Below are 20,338 nucleotides of genomic sequence, written 5' to 3' on the forward strand. Positions count from 1 at the left end.
GGATTGATTGCGCTTGGTTGAGTTGTGTGTAGAAAATTTTGGGATAGAGAGTTTTTTTTGTTCAAATGCCAACAGGGTATTTTTGTGCTATGGCTTGGTTTATTGCTTCAGGTTGGTACATGTGCTTTTGAGGGATGGCTTTTCCAGTTACGACAAGGCAGCGTTGACATCCGGGAAGAAGAGGCGGTCGTTTCTCAAACATCCATTTCATTCAAAACAAACAGTCTAGTCCAGTGTATATAAATGTCTGTGTTTGTGTTTTTCATGTCCTCACAGGGTCCTTTGCCGACAGCATGGTGCTGCCATAGTGGAATGAAAACAAAACACCCCCTCGCCATGGCTAAGTTACAAGCAGCCTGCTGGCCTTTCATGCTCATCTGTTTTCTTCTTTCATTGGTACACGCTCATGCTCAAAATGGTAGGAATGTTGCTTCCATGTCAATATTGAGATGAAATACATTAATCCCTCACTCCTTTGGTTGTCGCTGACAGCAGACAGCCCACTGCAAATGCTATAACTGGGGCCAGTTATTGAGGGTTTCTGTTTTAAGGGGGGCGTTACTGTCTGTGTGTTCGACTGTGATAGGCTAGTCAGCAGTCGTGGCCAACCCGGCCCTCAAGAGCCGTATGTTCTGGATGTTTTTGAGGTTTCTCTTCTCCAACACAGATGATGCCAATTTTCAGATTTGTGAGAGCCTGATAATGATCCAGGTGGAACCACCTGTATTGGAGCAGAGAAACTCTAAACAAATGCAGGACATGCGGCTCTCGAGTACCTGGTTGGCCACTCCTGGTAGTATATTCTGCCGGTCAAACAGCAGGGCGGGCGCACAAAAGAAAACAAACTGCCAAGCACAGTGAAAGCTAGCTTTTAGCGGCTCGTAACATTGAAAATAAATGTATCAATAAAATTGGACTCTAAGGAAAGTCGTAAGAGAGCAAAGAAAAGTCTATCACCAACAGGTGCTCTTTGGATTGTTATCCGGTCCGGGAAAGGACTAAGGTGGCATCAGAAGAGCAGTCAATAGCGAGGCTGCGTGTCCACCCTACTGCTACGGCTAGGCTTTATAACAGCCCTCACACGCTACACCTGCGAGCCTGTGTCTCACTCATGCTAGATCCCTTACCCACGAAACAGAGGATGGAGCTACAACTCGTAGGAACCACTTTATTTGTAACCCTTGTATTTTAATCATCACGGAGACCTGGCTTAATTCGAGGATACCCGATGCTAGCATGCAGCTAGTCAGCTGCTCTCTAAATCGCTCTCTTACTTTGTAAGCTTGATCTTCCGGGGCTTTTATGAAGGTGCGACATTACAGATATTCAATTTTCCCAGGGGGGTTTCTGGTCCCCATTAACCGTGATAATAAAGGGATTACTGTATTTGAGCTGTAGTGTACATCTGTACATAATACACATGTTGCGCTGAATTTGTGTAATTGGATTCAGTGCTTTCTTGTTTGCATTTGTTCTTCCTTCAGAACCAACTGTACCTCAGCAGGTAAAATTGGTACCTGACAAGATCACGCAGCAAATATCGATTTCCTGGCTGGGAGGCAGTGCCTCGACGTTCGATGCGATGATCCTCAGGACGGAATTTAATCAAACTGTATTCGATGTGAGGAACTCTTGTTTATTCTCTTTAAAATATGTTGGGGATGTCTCCTTTGAAGATGGGAATCAAATATTGTACTTTTGTTTTAGGGCTGCAACTAACACAATAATTTCATGATCTATGAATCTGTCTATTATTTTTTTGGATTAATTGATGAATCGGATTTCTTGAAGAGATTTCTACTTTCATCCTCTTTATTCAAATATTGGCGCTTTAGACAGATAGAAAAATAGTGCAGAAAACAAAAAAAAAATATTTTATAATATAAAACAAAAAAAAAGTGAAAATGTTTTCCGCAATTAACTTGACAACAAACAAAAATACATAGAAATGTATGCTATACCCCTGCAAATATGTTAGATACTGTTTTTCTCCCACCTTATCCACAAATCCTATTAGATATGGACTTATCACACGAAACAAAAAAGAATTATCAATACATTTAAATATATGTGTAGACATTTTTTTAATCCACGAAAAATATATACCAAAAAATGTAAACAAACCCACTGTAAAAAAGATGTAAATAAATTTGGGTTTATTTTAGATTACATTTTGAAATATGATACATTCCCTAAACGCAAATGAAATATGCTTAATAATTTTCTCCTTGTGTGAAGTTAAAAATGTCATTATTATTATTATTTTGCTTTTTAATGTATTCATTTTACTATTTTCTGATGGTTTTCCTTTGTATTTATGCAGCACTGTCTGTCCCTTAAAATGTGTTAACTTTGTCTCATGAAGAAACTGCAAAGTTGAAACTTTCATGTCAATTTTGTTTGTAAATGATGCAATGTTTAATATTTATGATTTTAAAAAAATGCTGCTGGACCAAGGCGGGACTACAAAACCCAGCGCCACAACGGAATGATCACATCTCATTATTTGCATTGATTTAACATAGTTGGTGGCTCATACGTCACACAATACAGTACAACTAATCGATGATCTAATTAGTTGCGGACACTTTTAATCATGGATTTTAATTGATTTCATTGATTTGTTGTTGCAGCCCTACTTAGTTTCACATACTAGTCTTCAAAAGTTTGAGGTTTCCCAGACAATATTGTGTTTTCCATGAAAAAGTCCGTCTTAAATTTATCAAATAAGTTGTCCAATGTTCGTGTTCTAGTTCCGTATTAATATATTACTTTTGTTGGCCAATCTCAGATATGGCTTTTACTTTGATTCTCTGCATTGAAGGCCAACATCTCCAAGTCGCCTCTTCGCTGTAGATGTGTTTTCTGGGTACTTTTTAATAAAGCGGGGTACCTGTAATGCGTCTATTTGTAAAACTAGAGACTCTAATGTACTATACTCTGTTCTGGTTAGAGCCTCTTTGTGCTGTTCTCTTAAGGGAGTAGTAGACACTGTTGTAAAAGAGCTTGAGTTTCTAGGCAATTTTTGCATGGGGTAGCCTTCATTTTTTTAAGCAAATATTACCTGTTGAGTTTCTCATGAAACTTCTCTTTTTCTGGTCATTCTATAAGTTAAATCACACACACAAATGTGATGCTCCAGATACTATACTGGCTTAAAAGAAGGTCAGTTTGATCGCTTCTCTAACTAGAGACCTGTTTTCATCTGTGCTAACATAACTGCACAAGGGTTTTTTAATCCTCCATTAGCCTTTAGTATTAGAACACTGTAGTGCGGGTTGCTGGAAATTGGCCTCAATATACCTTTGTAGATATTGTATTTAAAACCAGACACTAGCAGCTAGCAGCACATTAACAATGTATGGGGTGTATTTCTGATTAGTTTAATATTATCTTAATTATCAAAAACGCAATTCCTTCAGAAATAAGGAAATTTCTAAGCTACCTCAATCTTTTGAACGGTTGAGTAGGCGATAAATGTGAGCTCTATACTGTTAATAATGTCATTTTTACTTTAATGTTTTAGGACTCGCTGCATGCCACTCTAAACCAGACGACCGGTCGCTATGAGTGGAACTGGACTTCAGCACAGCCCCTTGAATGTACTTCCTTGTCCGTCCGACTTCGCTCCAGGGAGGGAACTGTAACAAGTGATTGGAGCGACACGCAAATCCTCCAAGGTTAGACTGCTTTACATGTTTCCTTTTCTTTGCCCAAACACACTGATCATGTCTATTTTTTTACAGTACAATGATGCACTATCGCTCATTATTTGTCTATATCCAGGAAACGATCTCCCTACCAACATGGGGTACCAAATGTACCCCCAGGATAAAGTTGTGCAGGCCGGAGACAGCACCACATTCTGCTGTATCGTGGCGGAAGGGCGGGAGTTTGGCTCAATGCAGTACGGCAGTATGGCTACGAATGCTACACGGCTGAGTCGGCGGAGTTATAGCATCACGGTGAACGATCAGGCTCCATCAAGCAGGACAGGAACCAATGTCATCTGTAAAGACAAATTCGAAATCAGCAAACTGTCTGGAACCGTAGTCTTTGTTGGATGTAAGTTTTGGTTTATAATTGCTTGCCCTCAAACTGTATAGCAGTACGCAACCTTTTCTGTACCATGGACTGTTTTAATGTTTGGCTCTATTCTCGTGGCCCGGTAGAATAGTAATATCAGTAACAGTAACAACAATAAGTCCAAATCCAATGTGTAATCATTAGACCACCATTCCATACAAATAACAAGCCGAGACTCTAATAAAAAAGAAATTCCAGTTATATCCACTTAAAGGATTGTGCATTTAAAGCAGAGACATATTCACCTTTAAAAAAAAAAAAGGCAAAATAACCAAGCTGAGACTCAAATAAAAATAAATTACAGTTATATCCAGTTAAAGGATTGCGCATTTAAAGCTGAGATAAGAGATATATTCACCTTTTAAAAAAAAGAAAAAAGTCAAAATAACCACCAAAACAACTTCAAGTACTGTATATATTTGTATATGGGTGACCTTCTAAAACTGCTTTATAATAGCCATATACTAAAGAAATTCAAAATCTGATCATTGATAATTGTTTAATTATGTGGTTAATAGAAATTAATCGACTGGTAAAATGCTAAAAATATAGCCCTTTGAAACGTTTTACAGTCCACTTCGATAGCAGACACTCATACACAAATTTCTTATTTCGTCATGGTTTCCTTCCTCGACTCAGTCACTATTCTCAATGTTCCAATTTTCCTTCCTCAGATCACTAACTTTGTTTGAATCTATTATTATTGGCAAAAATTGAAATGATACCAAAAATAAATTCACATCAAAATGAGATTTGGTCCTTCTGAAACGTGGCAATTGACTGAACAAGTAGAAAACCTCAAGCTGGGTAAATTGTTATGGAAAGAATTTACACGCATATTATTTCAAACCACAAATATATTTGCAATTTACTCAAGTTCGAAAAATCATGTCTTGATAAAATGACGTGGGTAAATCGGTCCGCAAAATACACGATTCATTACGAATTCCTTCTTTTAATGGTACTGGAGGAATTGGAAAGTGTACTGTGAAAGTGCTTAAATTTGGCCATTAAAAGGTGTACGAAACCTGAAATAGAATGTGCTGCACTAAAATTTAGCTTTCATATTATGGCAGGGTTACAAACTATCATCTTGCGGGCCGCAAAAGACACGGGGTCATGAGTTTGAAACCCCTGACTTATACTCTGGTGGGTTTTTTTTTCGACTTCATACTCTACTATTATTTCTCTAGATCCTCCGCTACTCAGCGATTTTCAGTGTGAGACTCAAGATTTGACGTCAGCCATCTGCCAGTGGAAAGAAATGCGAGGCACAGGACTTTACGGCAAGTGGAGAAGAACGACTTACTCGCTAAACAACAGGTACAGTAATCCATCCGTTCTCACATTAATTGGCACCAGAACCCCCTGCAAAAAAACGGAAAATCTGCAAACTAGCATCACACCGTCTTGATAGACTAACAAAAAAACACACAACACTGATATGCAGTTGAATACATGGTGTTTAATGTCATCTAACAAAAGTACGACAAAATGGAGGACTTCTCCTTTCACCGCAAGAAAGCGATTTAGAGAGCGGCTGGTTGGTGCACGCTAGCATCGGGTAACCTCGACTTCAGCCAGGTCTCCGCGATAATTAAAATCCAACCCTACCGAATAGAGCATGTAGCTCCGTCTGATTAACGGATAATGCATCTGGCCTTGGTGAGATACAGGTTCAGCAGGGGTTGTTATGTTGCATAGCCACTGCACTATGCCGGACATGTAGCCTCGCTATTGCCTTCTCTCTCGACACCACCTTAGTCGTTTCCCAAACCCGACCACAATCCAAGGAGCGCCTGCTGTTGATCACCACTTATTTGCGTTCTTCTGACTTTCTTTAGAGTCATTTTAATTGACAGATTTGCTTTTTGCTGTCTGCTCAAAACACAATGCATGATATCAATGACAATAAAGACAATTAAATGAACAATTCGCCAGGTGGTGAACCAGCGATATCATAAGCTTGAAGTAGTGAGGCGTCCAAGTACTTTGCATTTGCTACTGTAAACATCGGATGAACACAAATCTTTGCAGCATACATCCAGCAAATAAATTAGCAGTTACCGTCTAATGTGATTTTTTTTTTTATATTCGTAATTTTCTAGGAAGTGTAAGGAGGCTCTCTTGGGGGAAAATCTTAGGACTTGTCGAATGGAGCAATGGGATGGTAATTGGACGCTGGAAGCTGTGAATCCTTTGGGCCGAGCTGTCGTGAAAGATTCAGCTGAAGTCCGACACAGAGGTGGGTGACTCCCAAAATTTTAGCTGTTATTCCTAAATTGGATGTGCAGTAATTCCAATTTTTTGTGGGGTTACTTTCTAAAAATTATCCGTGTTAATCAAAATCTGCAGAGTACAAATCTATGCATGAAAAAAATTAAAGGTTGGATTTCCTAGTGCTGAATTGTAATGAAAAGAACTTCATGCAACTGAAAATGTAAGCTATATATTACTGTAATCTTTACCCAACATCCATAAGGGGAGAGATATTCCTCAAAAAATATATATTAGCGATTTTCTTAAGATCTAAAAATCATATGTCTTGATAAACTTACAAGCAAGATTACAAATCGCATATGTAAATTGCAGATATATTTGAGGCATTGCAAAATACGTGATTCACATTGGATTTGTTTTATTTCAGTGCTACTGAAGAATTTGAAAAATTATCTTTTAAGTCCAAAAGTACTGAAAGTAAACTGCAATACAGCGAGGGATTACTGTACTGGAAATGTATCCTAATGATTGTTTGATATTGGCTTTTTTTCTACCCAGTTCGCCCTGTGGCACCTGCAAACCTAAACGCTGTGGTCAATGCTCGGAATGCCACCTTGCTGTGGAAGTGGCAATTTGACAGCTATATGTCCCTGCCGCTTGTATGCCAAGTGGAGCTCACGTCCCAGGGCAACAAAACAAAGGTTAGTTGCTGTATTTCCTTTGCCCAAGTTAGAGCAACAGTGCTTTTTCATACTCAGCATTGTGTTCCAACTGTAGTTAAAATTTTGCATGTGTCTATTGTTGGACTACATGTTAGAAAATAATTCCAAGTGTTTTTTTAATCCAAGGGGTTGAGTAAAGATATATTTTCTTAGAGGAACACAGGATACTGTAGCGTTGTGCCTTATTTGAAAAATGTTCCTGATAAATGCATCTTAAGCTTAACAGCTATTCAAAAAACAGTCAGTATTTTGCCTGTTTTTCTGCCCAAGTTACCTTGATGAATAAGGCATTTGTCGTCTTGGCAGACGGCTGGGAGCATTTGAGCCCCCCCCCTGGTAATCTAACTATCTCGCCCCGGGAGCTGGGTTACATTTTGGAGGAAAACAGCGGAGCGCAAATAGCATCGGGTGTCAAACTAGTTTGATCATTTTAGCGCTCGATTGCCAAATTCTTCCAAAAGAACTGAATAAAACGGCGACTGCTCTTTTCACAACACATGCATTCTAAATACAAAACACTGCAATGACGTCTGATAAAATGTATGCTCTTAAAGAGGAGAAATTTGTTGATGCCAACATAATTCATATAATACTTAAAAGAAGATAAATTAGTACTTTATTTCTTAATACGACACAATGTGTCAACTTTCTCACTCACAAATCAAGCCCTTAGTTCATACATTTGAATTGAACAGCAATGGAAGTTATCTATCAGAAATGGTACAGTTCTCATTCCCTATCGTCAGAGTCATTGTCATGTCACAGAAGTTTCCTTTAATCCTTGAGGAACGATGACAAATGAATGCAATTTAGTTTGTTACCGTGGTAACCATCAACGATTGCAACACAAAAATACTACTTTTCACCTTCAACAGTATGGTGGCCCCGGAGCTGTCGTCTAGAAATGTAGGGCTCACATTTTATGGGACGCAGCGCTCATTTGCGTTTCCTTTCGGTGCAGTAGTAAATATGTTCTTCAAATGTGATGTAAACGTCTTCAAATAGAGCTGAAAATGGTGCAGTTGAGTACGGCTTCAAGAGTGCAGGGGGATGGCGCATTTGGCGTTCTGCAGCCAAAGGCATTGGCACCAAATTCCCCATGCAGTTGGCGGCAGCTGCGCGCCGGGCTTCAACGCCATTATTGTTGAGAATTTTGCATCGACACCTTTGTCTGCAGAAAGCCAACATTTTCAGCTCTATTATCAGTTGTTTACGGGATGTGTTTTCAGATCACGGGACCATTCAACATGGCAACTACCACAGAGTCAGGTAGTGATTACAAAGACGTCCCATACTTACCCCTAAAAGAAAACATGAGTAAGCCTTGTATTTCTAGAGGACCGCGTCAGGGCGACCCTACTGTAGAGAATAGTGCCAGATTGCAACACAGACGTGACAAGTCGTCATTTTGTTATTGGTGGTTGCTGTGGTAACAGACCAAAGTGCATTTGTTTGTCCTGACCTCCAACAGACAGTTCTATAGGCAAGGACCAAAGTTGCTGAATGTTTCCTTACCATAGGTTTTGGTCCTCAGCCTAGGAACAGTCAAGAAATCAAAGTCTGTTAAGACAATTAAAAAATAGTAAAACCACAATAAAATTTATTCCGAAATGCACTGTCACAATGGTTACGTTTGGCCGCTATTGGCTCCATCACCAAAACTTGTTGAATCCACAGAGGATGTAACGACTCAGTCATGTTAATATTTTCTAAAATTTTGTGTTCAGCGCACCTTCACAGGAGTCGCTCTGACAACAGTACAGCTTTTAGAGCTTTATCCCAACGAAGAGTACAGCATTCAAGTCCGCTGTGGTGCCCAGCAAAATTTCTGGAAGTGGGGAAACTGGAGCAAATCCATTTCTTTCAAAACAAATATGGAGGGTAAGTATTGATGAATGATTTGAATATCTCTTGTTGACTGTTGACCAACGCTTCTGGAATTGCAGTCAAATAAACGCTCTTTATTGGCATTTTACAAAAGTACAACAATATTGGAAGGTTCTCCTTTCAGAGAAAGAAATTGATTTAGAGAGCGGCTGGCTAGCTGCACACTAGCATCGGGTAATTGCGACTTCAGCAAGGTCTCTTCGATGATTAAAATACAAACATCCCATAGGTAGCAGTTTCCCACAAGTTGTAGTTCCAGGTCATCCATTTCATGAGTAATAGATCTGGCGTTAGTGAGCTCCATGCTCGGCATTAGTGGCTTGAGAGAGTTGTTAGCCAAGTTGTACCAGGAAGCTGGACCTGGAGACTCGCTATTGCTTTCTTTCCCACCTCTGCCTCAGTCAATTACGGGACGCAGTAACAATTCACGGAGCACCTGCTGGTGATCAGCAATTCTTTGCACTCCTCTGACTTTCCTCAGAGTCCAATTTGTTTGAGAATTTTTTGTCAATGTAACAAGCTACTGAAATACTGGCTGTAGCTGCGTCGCGCGCCGAGTTAGTTTTGGGTGACAGCGGGGGCTGGGCACATATTTGACTGACAGCATATACAGGCCTATAGCGGGTGCGCAAAAACTGCTCTCAACCTTTTCCTTGCCTTTATTGGCTAGTCCCATTAAAATTTGCCTTTAATTTGGCCGTTAAAACCTCAACTCTGACAATTCTGGTTGGCCTAACACAAACATGGAACTATACAATCTTGAAACCAACAGTGTCTTGCGATTACATTATTGCACTACCTAACAACAGACTATAAATTGGATTTTGGTTAATTGTGCAGCCCTACACTATGCCATACGGCAACATCTAGTGGTCAGGTCACACACACTGTCTCTTTAAACAATTTGACTATTCAAGGAAATAACTTTACAAAGATTATTTCAATTTTAATCTCAGTTCCAGATCAGCCTGATGTGTGGATGCATATCGACAATGACAACTCTGGTCGGATTCTCTGGAAGGTACAGTTTTTTTGTTTTTTTTTCATGTTATTGCTTCGTCTATTAAAAGCTCTTTCTTCAGCCCTTATCAGACCGAGAAAGCCACGGTCAGATCACGGCTTACAAAGTGATGCTCTGGAGCTCCAAAGAGATCCTCTACAATGAAACACTTCCTCCTGACACTTTTGTTTGGCCAATCAACCTCACCCAAATATCCGCCTCCACTAATGACAGCCAAATCATGGCTGCTGTCAGAGCCAAGAATGCTGCTGGGGTTTCAAATCCTTCACATGTACCCATACCTCTATTCGCTGAAGGTATTGAATTGTATTTGAGTGAATAGTCATTATTGTCATTGATTACAATCTAGTAAACATTGTCTGCAACAAGATAAGACCTTGCACTTAAGGTAAAACATGTAATAAGAACTTAAAAGAGGAAAAATAAGGTATGTCAGGATTTATAGCCAAAAATATTTACAATGTGGTGCTATAGAGACTGGCCTAAGTTGTAATAATAGAGAAATAGCGCATTGTTACAATATTGCAGCGCATCTCTATTATTTTCTAATCTTTATTAAGTGAAATGGTACCTTAGCCTAATTTTGTGGTGTCTCTCAGCATATAAAATAGATTTAAATTTCTATGATACATTACACAAGTAATTTATAAACAATAAAGATCCTAACACAGACCCTTTTGGCATTCCACAGTTAATGCTCATAAGTCTTGAATTGCAGTCGCCAATCTGTATGTATTGAAATTGATTTGAGAGATATGATTTCACCCAGTGATGAACAATTTGCCGTATTCCATATTGCTGTAACATTTTTGTAGTATTTTGATTTATTGTGTTAAAAGCTTATCGTATATCTACGAAAATCCCAATGAATATAGCCTGTTGTCTATTTTATAGCTTTTCATTTTTCATAAATTCTTTTTTCCCCAGATAAAAGTCATATTCTTGATTCGAGGCTGGTTTACATGGACAAAGGCTTCCCCCTGGTTTGGCAGGATGATAGAAACTCAAGCTGCGGATATGTCATAGAATGGAAAGATGCCCTCTGCCAGGAGAATTGCCACTTGGACTGGATCAAGGTGGAAATGGGAAGAACAAATACTTCAATTAACTCAGGTACTTCAAGCTGAAGGATCATGTTTTGATGTCCTTAAAATGATTCAGCGCTAAGGACTTAAAATGTATTGTAGCCAACCAAGGGGGTCAATAAATTAATTAGATAAACAATAAGATAAAATGTCTTTTGTCTGTCTTTTGAATAACTGATGGTCTAGTGGTTGAGCTTCTGCGCTCTCACTGCCATAATCTCAAATATTTACGGTAGCTCTTACTGTAGTTTTAATTCCATCTGTTTTATAGTCTATTGCACCATAAATGTGACAAATACATGACATAAAACAATCTTTCAGGGGGGCACTTTATAATCCGGTACGCATTAGAGTGCAGAAATTGGGTATATTTTTGCATCTGATGAAAAACATTTTCACATTGCCTTCCTCGTTGCATTTGATAACGTCTAAACCTGATTCAATCTTTTATTCCTTCGACAGTGAATTTCCAACCAGGTGTTAAATACATCATTTCCCTGTTCAGCTGCTCCTCAGAGCTTCTTCAGTGTTGGCAGGGCTACATGCAGGAGCTTGGTAAGAAGGATTTTTTTTCCTACCAAAGCTGATATGTTTTTTAAAAAAGTTATTTTGTTATTTTAAACAACTTTCATCACCTTCCCTATATAAGCACCCTCCGGAGCGGTTCCTGACTTGTCCATCAGTCTCGTGGATTCTGATGTTCTCTTGACATGGGGAGCCATGCCAGAAACCAGCAGGAGAGGATACATCTTGGGCTACCATGTTTACTTCAGTAATGACTCAGAGCTCACGCTAATAGGTAGATATTGCACCTTCTAACAACATAGTGCTGTTTAAAAGCAGTAATATTACTGCTACTGCACGACCTCTTGTGTTCTTTCCTGTAGCCAACATATCAGGAGAAGGAAGCCGGAAGTACATCGCCAAAGGTCTTCCCAAGGGTACTTATAAATTCACAGTCAAAGCCTATAATTTAGCTGGCGAGGACACGGGTGCCACCACATTCATCACAGTGGAACAGTTTGGTATGTTTGTCTTCATTATACAGTAATCTCTTGCTATATTGCGGTTAGCTTTTCGTGGTTTCGCTTCTTCGCGGATTTACATAAAGCGTAGTGTTCTACCATCTTATTGGCTAAACAGTCACTCTTTCTCTTCCTTACCTGGGCATCAATAATGTTGCAGTTTAATATGTGCGATTATGTAAAACAGCTTGACAAATTTATCTATTATTCAAAAGTTTGGGGTTGTTAACAAATGTCCTTTCTTTTGAAAGAAAAGCTTCAATGAAGATAACATTATACTATTCAGAAATACACCCTATACATTGTAAATGACCATTTTAGGTGCAAATGTCTTTTATTAATGCAATATCTACGTAGTTGTAAAGAGGCTTATTTCCAGTAACCAGCCCTGCAGTGTTCTAACATAGTGCATTGCATTTTCTAATTGTGTTTAAAGGCTAATGGATAAATATAAAATACTTGTGCAATCACAGTAACTTAGCACAGCTGAAAACAGTTTATCTTGTTAAAGAAGCTGTAAAACCTACCTTTCCTTTACGCTAGTCGAATAAAACTTTCATGTGAGACTATTCTTGTTTTAATAAATAATAGCTACTCCATGAGAGAATTTACCAAGAAACTAAAGATCTCCTACAACGATGTCTACTACTCCCTTCAGAGAACAGCTCAAACAGGCTCTAACCAGAGTAGAAAGAGAAGTGGGAGACCCTGCTGCACAACCAAGCAAGAGGACAAGTACATAACATTCACTATTTTGAGAAATGGACACCTTACAGGTCCTCAACTTGCAATTTTGTAGCGTTAAATATTAGTACAGTGAAGAGACAACTCCAAGACGCTGGCCCTCAGGGCAAAGTGGGAAAGAAAAAGTTTTGTCTGAGACTGGCCTATTAAAAAGGAAAGATTATTGTGGACAAAAGAACACATAGATTAGACCACGCATTAGATACATTAAGTGTTAATTTTTCATGGAAAAAACAGAATTGTCTGGGTGACCCCAAACTTTTTATTTTATTTATCTTTCTATTTTTATTTTTTATTTTCTCATGTTCAATCTAATTCCTCAACTCGCAGTGGTACTTGCTAATCCACGCAACTTAAATTTACTGTAATTTTACAGTAAAACTTTAAAGTATAAAGTACTGTACTTTTATTGGTAAAACAAATGCTAGAGCCTGTAAATCAGGTTTGTTTTTTGGTTTTAATTTATAACAGAGTATTTAATTGCATAATAAATGTAAACAAAATAATGATTTCTACCTGGCAGATTTTGCATATCGCGGGTTATTTTTGGAACGCAACCCACGTGAAAAACGAGGGATTACTGTACTTCACAAAACGATATAGATAATGTTTTAATTCCTCTTTGTTGTCTTCCTTAAAGCTGATTGGCTCATCTTGGAAATACTGGCTTCTCTTGGATCTCTCTCGTTGTTGTTATCTGTTGTCGCCTTCCTTTGCTATAAAAAACGAAAATGGTGAGTCAAGGTTTAACTGGTTTAATTTTTTTTATTTTGACATACATGTTTGTTAATATTCTTTCGATTTTGTTGTTATCAGGGTAAAGACGGCCTTTTATCCAGACATACCACAGCCCAAAGTGAAAGATGATTGGACTAGGACACAGGTAATTGTAATTGTCAAGTCTCGAGTGTCTTTATTCTTTGTTTATTGAGTCGCTCTTTGCTTTAGTGCAAATGAATACAAGTGCTAAAAGCACAAGGAAGATTTGAAACAAGGGAGACTCAAAGTGACAAAAACCCACCATTTTTCTTGGTCACTTTGAATCACTGTGGTTTTTGTAACTTGTTTGCACTACTCAACACAGCAGCATCTAATGGTTAAATAATATACACCAAGAACTACCCTCATATATAAACGATGGCAGATCATTTTTTTATTTACTGAAAAAATATTTCATTCAAGGAATTTATTTTTTTACGACTTATTCTACAAAAAACAAAACTATTACTTACAATCTCCCGAAGTCTGATCTATTTTACTCAAATGTGGCACATTTTAAGTGTTATTTCTTTATACTTAACAATAAATGAAAACAGACATTTTTAAAGACAATAAAACTATATGAAGACGGTTTTGCTCATTTTGGGGATATTGTTTTCTTGTTTGGAAAAAAGCGAGCTTAACTGGATAGTGTGTATTATTTAGCGCCTCCTTGTGCTAAAAAAACAAAACTTATTTTATTATTAAAAGGAAAACAATATTGATTTAGATAATAAGCAAAAACACATGAACTATCATATAAACACGCAATTTTTAAAATACCCGAAGACTGGGAAAAATGAAGTAAAATATGGCGTTCTGGTCACTTTGAGTCTCTTTAGTATGTATTTTTCCTTCTGTTTTTTTGGCATTCGTTTTCTGTTTCACTACACATTATAGTGCCATGGAGTGTTCAAATAATACTATTCATTGTCCCTTTGAAAATGCTAATAAAATAAGAAAGTACTTCAAATGAGAAGAATTAGAAAAATTACTTTTATAGAACTCTTTGTTTTACTAGATAGGAAAGACAATAAAATATCATCAGGTATTATTTAAGAAATATAGTAACTGATACATTTAAATTACATTAGACACTCAAAGAAAAAAGAAATCAATGGATTTTTACCTTGCAAGGAGCACAGGGACAAAAGCCTTCAGATAAGGAATTCCAACCTATCTAAGGCCATCCCCTGAGCCTCTTATTTTTACATATCCCATTTTCTAAAAGCAAATCTGCCTTTAAGGGTGTGTAAAACTGAGAACAGGAACATAATTGGCTGTTAGCGACAAGAATGTAATTGTCCAAAACAAAAAACATTGCGCAATAATAGTCCAAATAACGAACTTCCATCCTATTAAATCTAATTACATGTGTCCAATAATCAACTCAGTATGAACTGATCAGTAACTGAAAAAACAAAAATCATTTATTTTCTCATGGATTGCTCAAACTCCAACAGGGTCCTCTGGATGTGAGGCCATCGCCCCATAATCGAGTCCAGGTTGTCGAAACCTCCGATTCCCTGAAAGAAGTACTGGTTGTAATCCCGGAGGAGGACGAGGAGGAACAGGATCAGATGATCGGAGACGAGCCCGCTGACACGGACGAGCCGGGCTCGTTGCGCTACTACAACCAAATGATTGATGAGCGCCCCATCAGACCACGTTATCCAGACTCTTCAGACTCGTCGTCATCTTCCATGGACTCTGGGCAGACCGATGTTACCTACACGGGGATCCAAACTTCAAGGTCAAGCCTGGTCTTACAAGGGGACGAACAGGCTCCCTCTCACTTCGAAATGACTGCAAACGAGGGTGGTTACCGTCCTCAGGGGCAACCTGTAGCTACAAGTGACAATGCATGCCCACTTCCACCAGAATTTTCCCAAGATTCTGGAGGCTACAAACCCCAAACATCTTGGAATTTGGACTCCTCCACGGAGGCTGAATCCCAGGCACCCAGTTTGGGCTCACCCACCTCTGTGGCCTCCACGCAGTTCCTCCTACCCGACGGCGAGTCTGAGGAGCACAACGGAGAGAAACGTCCACTCTCTACGTCCGCAGCAGGTTGGTTCTCCAACCTGCTGACCTCTGCAAAACCATGATATCATCTCATGAGAAGCTACCTTGCCAAATTTTTGGCCTAACCTCTTATGCTCATTGGCGGAGGTAGGCGTCCTGGTCCTCGAGGGCCGCATGACGTGCATGTTTCTGTCGGTTTTTATTCTTCAACTGGGCTGATTCCAGCTTGTCAACAATTCTGGTGATTAGAGTCACCAGAGTTGAAGAAAACTCCAAAAACATGCAGGAAAAGCGAACCTCAAAAACCTTGTTGCCCACCTCTGCTCTTTGTTATTACCAGTAACAGGGATCAAACTGCAAAACATTTCACCCATTGGGCATAAATGTAATACTGTATCATTTTAAATTGATATCAGTTTTAACTGAATATTAACTCATTTACTGCAAGCCAATTAGATTAGACAAGCGCATCAGTGCCAGACATTTGAGAACAATTCTAAAACCTAATAAATGGGACCTATGGATAGTCATTATCTTCAGAAAAAAATATTGGTATTGAAGATCAGGAATAGAAGATGGAAATGTGTGTACGAATTTTTTGACAGTCTCTATAATCCTTATCGATGTGAGTATTTATGTTGTCGGGTGCGGTAATTAAATAATAAAGTTTTTTTAACACTCAAAAGAAGGAAAGAAGGCATCAATGGATTTTGAACTTGCAAGGAGACTAGGGGAGAGAGCCCAGACCTCAGATGAGAAATTACAACGTGTTCTTAAAGCCCTACGCTGAGCCCCCTTTTTTGTTATTAAATCTTCTAGGTTATAAAAGCAGATATGTCTTAAAGGGTGTGGGATTAAAAAAAGAGCAAAATGATTGGCCTTTATTGACAATAACTTATACAAACCTGTTTGCTTTCGTATAACATTGTGCCCACAGACTCACCAGCACACCTTTGTGTAAAAAATGTTAAGTTTAACATTTAGTAGACACTCAAAATAAAGAGAGAAGACCTCAATGGATTTTGAACTTGCAAGGAGAACAGGGAGAGAACCTAACCCTCCGATACGAAATTCCAACCTGTTCTAATGGTCCTCCCCTGCGCCCTTTTTTTGATTTATAGGTTACAAAAGCAGAGCCACGCTTAAGTGTGTGGACAGTTCATAAGAGTTAAAAGACCGAAAAGCATTGCCCAATAGCAGTCAAAATAACGAACTGGCATCGTATGCCATCTCCTTTGCAGGTGTAAAATTTTAAAAACAGAATAAATCATGCATGTCAGGTTAATTAGACCTAAAGTTGGGCCCATGGACTCACCTAAACACCTTCATGTGGAAAATATAAATGTCAAAAATGTAAGTGATGTGCAAATGCTTCAAAGGCTTCGCTAAATGAGTTAATAAGAGTTTAGAAAACGGCAAGACTGATATATGATCCACCCTCTTTCCTCAGTTAGTTACTAGTGGCATTTATTGGGTTATTGTATTGAAATGCATTAGGGAGTGCGTTAGCTTTGGACACTACTTTAAATTTAAGTATTAGCGCTATTATGATGATGTGATGTGCTGATGAAGTTTTTCAACATAATAGCCTGTTTATTGTTGAACATTTGTAATTGAAAAACACGTTCAAGCAGTAGCTACTATTTGAGGAAAACTGGTAGACTGGGCATTCAGTGCAGCAGTTGAGCAGCTTCTAGTTTTTAAATTTTTTTCATCGGGGTATGAATTGAAAATCAGTAAAAAGGAATGTCATCTTCCAACCAAACATTTCCATGCTGTTTAATGTTTTTTTTTTTATGAGTAGAACTAATTGTCTTTTGAGTAGCCCTCTCATGAGATGTCCTATGCACTTTTATTGAGTCATTTATTCCACACACAATCAGGAGGCGATTTATTTTCGCTCTGGATCTGTCTGAATAGTGACGATGATGCTGTATAAGCTTAAATGTATGCTAAACGAAAGCTATCAAGTTACTTTTGTTTACATTCGTGTTATTTCTTTGTGAATATTTTCCAGGTCAGTTTTTTTTAATTCGAAATTTCACACGTTGAATGTTACCTGCCAGTAGCAGATATTGACAGATATTGTAATGCTTCCGGTTCTTTGCACCACGTCACAGACTGCCTTGTTGGTTAACCAAATGTTACGCATTGTGGCAAATGAGTAGCACTAAAAAGATGAGAAATCTTTGAGATTATAATGATCCTGCTTGAAAGTTCTTGTTTTTTTTCCTTGCTCGAGTTCAAGAGATTCATCACAACCCTCTTCCTGATACCTTTACTCAGAAAATGTCATACCTGAACTATGGGTTCATGTTTATTTACATATCTACTGTTCAAAACTTTGGGGTCGCTTAGAAATGTCCTTATTTTGAAGGAAAATAATGTTTTTATTCAATGAAGACATCAAACTAATCAGAAATACAATACATCGTTATTAACTTGTAAATGACTGTAATTGATGTTTCAATGCAATACCTACACAGGTGTATAGAGGCCCATTTGCAGAAACCAGCCCTCCAGTGTTCTAATTTTTCTCTACGTTTGTTAATTGCGTTAAGAGGCTAATGTTTGGGTCTCAAACTCAATATACTGGAGGGCCGCTGAAGTTAAGGTTTGGGTGAAGTCGGGCTATAACGGCCTCTCCACAAGTACAGGTCCATGAAAGACATTCCAAAAGATCTTTTACACAAAATAATATATGAAAAATATCATAAATTAGAAAGATATTAAGAATTAGTAGGAATATTCTTCTGTATTAAATAAAGAACATGATTTAGCAAATAATTAAGACTTATGACGCTTTGTGAGTTGAAAAATCCAATTGACAAACTTGACTCAAAGACAGAAACTCATCCAAACTTTTTTACATATTGCATCCACTGTCCTTTAAGCTTCAGTTCAAGAGCAGTGACAATCTCCTAGAACTCGGAAAAATGTTGTTCCATGTTTCAGTTCACGTCACATATTTCTTGATTAGACTGCAAAAAATGATTAATTGAATCACATACTTTTTGAACCTTATAGTCACTGTCATAAGTCAGACCAGAAAATAACTAGCCAGTCATATTCCGGGGCAAATGTACATTGATCTACAAACATTGACGGGTGAATTTTGAGCCCTGCCTAGCTAACCAGCAACCAGCAAGTATCATACTTGCGGCGGGCTGCACTAACATTAATTTCATATTAAGGCGGGGGCCACAAACTATTGTCTTGTGGGCCGCTATTTATAGACACCTGGGCCAATAGATGATTACAAAACCTTTGTCTTGTGCATTTATGTTAACACGGCTGAAAAAGATATCTGGTTAGAGAAGCTATGAACCTCACTTTCCTTTCAGCTAATTGAATTTCTGGAGCATTTGTGAGTGTATTTAAACTTTCAGAACATCCAGAAAAAGTCAACTTTGATGTGAAACGCTGCAGTCCGAGATAAAGGCTATTTTCCATGTGAAAAATTGCCAAGAAACTGAAGATATCCTACAACATTGTGTACTACTCCCTTCAGAGAACAGATACAAATAGACTATCTAACCAGAGTAGAAAGAAGTGAGAGTACATTAGTCTCTAGCTTGAAAAGTAGCTGCTTTACAGGTCCTCAATTAGAAGCTTCGTTAAATAGTACCCCAAAAAACACCAGTGTCAACATCTCCAGTGAAGAGGCTACACCGATATGTTTCTTTTTAAGGCAGAATGGCAAAGAAAAAGCCATATCTCAGACTGGGCAATAAAACAAAAGGTTATTATGGGCTAAATATCACAGACATTGAACATATAAGATTGTGAATTTTTCATGGACAGCACCAATTTATCTGGGTGACCCCAAACTCTTGAATATTAATGTATATAAGGGAATTATATGCTAATGTTGTTTAAGTACCCAGTGCCTACAAGCTTTAAGTAAAACTACTGTGACGGGAATGATGGCAAACATAACATGGGAGGAACTGGATGACTTTGCTGGTCAACTTCTCAGGTGGTCTTTTATTTTGACTACTTAAGAAAACGTCTTAGATTTATCAATGCAGCTTTCTTTTGCAAGAAATATGACTTGACTGAAGCTACAGTTGTCAAATGGCTGTGCAAGCCAATATGAGATCATGTGGAATAGAGGATATGGATTTATTCATGATTTCCCCTTTCAAGCCAACGAGGCAGGGTATGTTACTAGATGTGTGTAAACAGAAAACAATTGTTATTCAACTTTGTGCTGTAAATCCCTTGCTCTCTTAGATAGGAAGCACAGTTGTTTGTGATTTAACTAACATATGAATGTTTGTTCTTAGCAATAGTCTTCCAATACTTGCTTTGTCCGCTTTTCACAGCTTTTGTGTGACAAAATGATGATGCAAACTCCTATTAAGCAGATAACTGACACTGTTGTGCACTTGCTGCCTCGCCTCACATGGTTTGTAAATGCATGGTGTTTATACAAAATGAAAATACTTGTTTGAGCTCAATAGCTAAAAACTAACACTGACTAACGTGCATGTGTTTATGACCAATGAGATACATGCTGAAATTATTGAAACGCTTTAAATTCTATGGGCTTTTTAAAAGTATTTTTCCTTATGTTTGTAAATCCTGTAACTGGTTAGAGAGGGAGAAGCTGATACAAAACAAAAATCAGCTTTTTTTCCCTCCCTTAAACAATTCTCAATGTTCACACTAAACGGAAATGTTACTCGGGTTAAGACAATAAAGAATAAAATATTAAGTATGTGTCTCTTTGTGATTTTTGATTTCTTTTTTAATGTCTGA

The 20,338-nt window shown here is 38.2% G+C and overlaps 1 protein-coding gene across 1 annotated transcript; it reads left to right on the forward strand.

The window, feature by feature from the left end:
- Positions 1-273: 273 nt before the first annotated feature.
- On the forward strand, positions 274-20,294 carry LOC148365819 (leukemia inhibitory factor receptor-like). Its single transcript, XM_088336259.1, has 17 exons — positions 274-418; positions 1,485-1,621; positions 3,527-3,680; positions 3,787-4,065; positions 5,280-5,409; positions 6,195-6,331; positions 6,865-7,007; positions 8,756-8,909; positions 9,872-9,936; positions 9,998-10,232; positions 10,864-11,049; positions 11,484-11,576; positions 11,671-11,820; positions 11,909-12,046; positions 13,431-13,524; positions 13,607-13,673; positions 15,013-20,294. Exons 1-17 carry the CDS (start codon positions 313-315, stop codon positions 15,655-15,657), a joined length of 2,913 nt encoding a protein of 970 aa, XP_088192385.1. The 5' UTR covers positions 274-312; the 3' UTR covers positions 15,658-20,294.
- Positions 20,295-20,338: the final 44 nt, after the last annotated feature.

The sequence above is a fragment of the Urocampus carinirostris genome, chromosome 5 (assembly GCF_059441175.1).
Source record: "Urocampus carinirostris isolate Australia breed hairy pipefish chromosome 5, RoL_Ucar_1.0, whole genome shotgun sequence".
Classification (NCBI taxonomy): domain Eukaryota; kingdom Metazoa; phylum Chordata; class Actinopteri; order Syngnathiformes; family Syngnathidae; genus Urocampus; species Urocampus carinirostris.

Coding starts and splice junctions, on each gene's coding strand:
- LOC148365819 (XM_088336259.1), top strand. CDS start 313: ATGAAAACAAAACACCCCCTCGCCATGGCTAAGTTACAAGCAGCCTGC. Junction 419..1,484: donor ACACGCTCATGCTCAAAATG/GTAGGAATGTTG, acceptor TTCTTCCTTCAG/AACCAACTGTACCTCAGCAG. Junction 6,332..6,864: donor AGCTGAAGTCCGACACAGAG/GTGGGTGACTCC, acceptor TTTTCTACCCAG/TTCGCCCTGTGGCACCTGCA.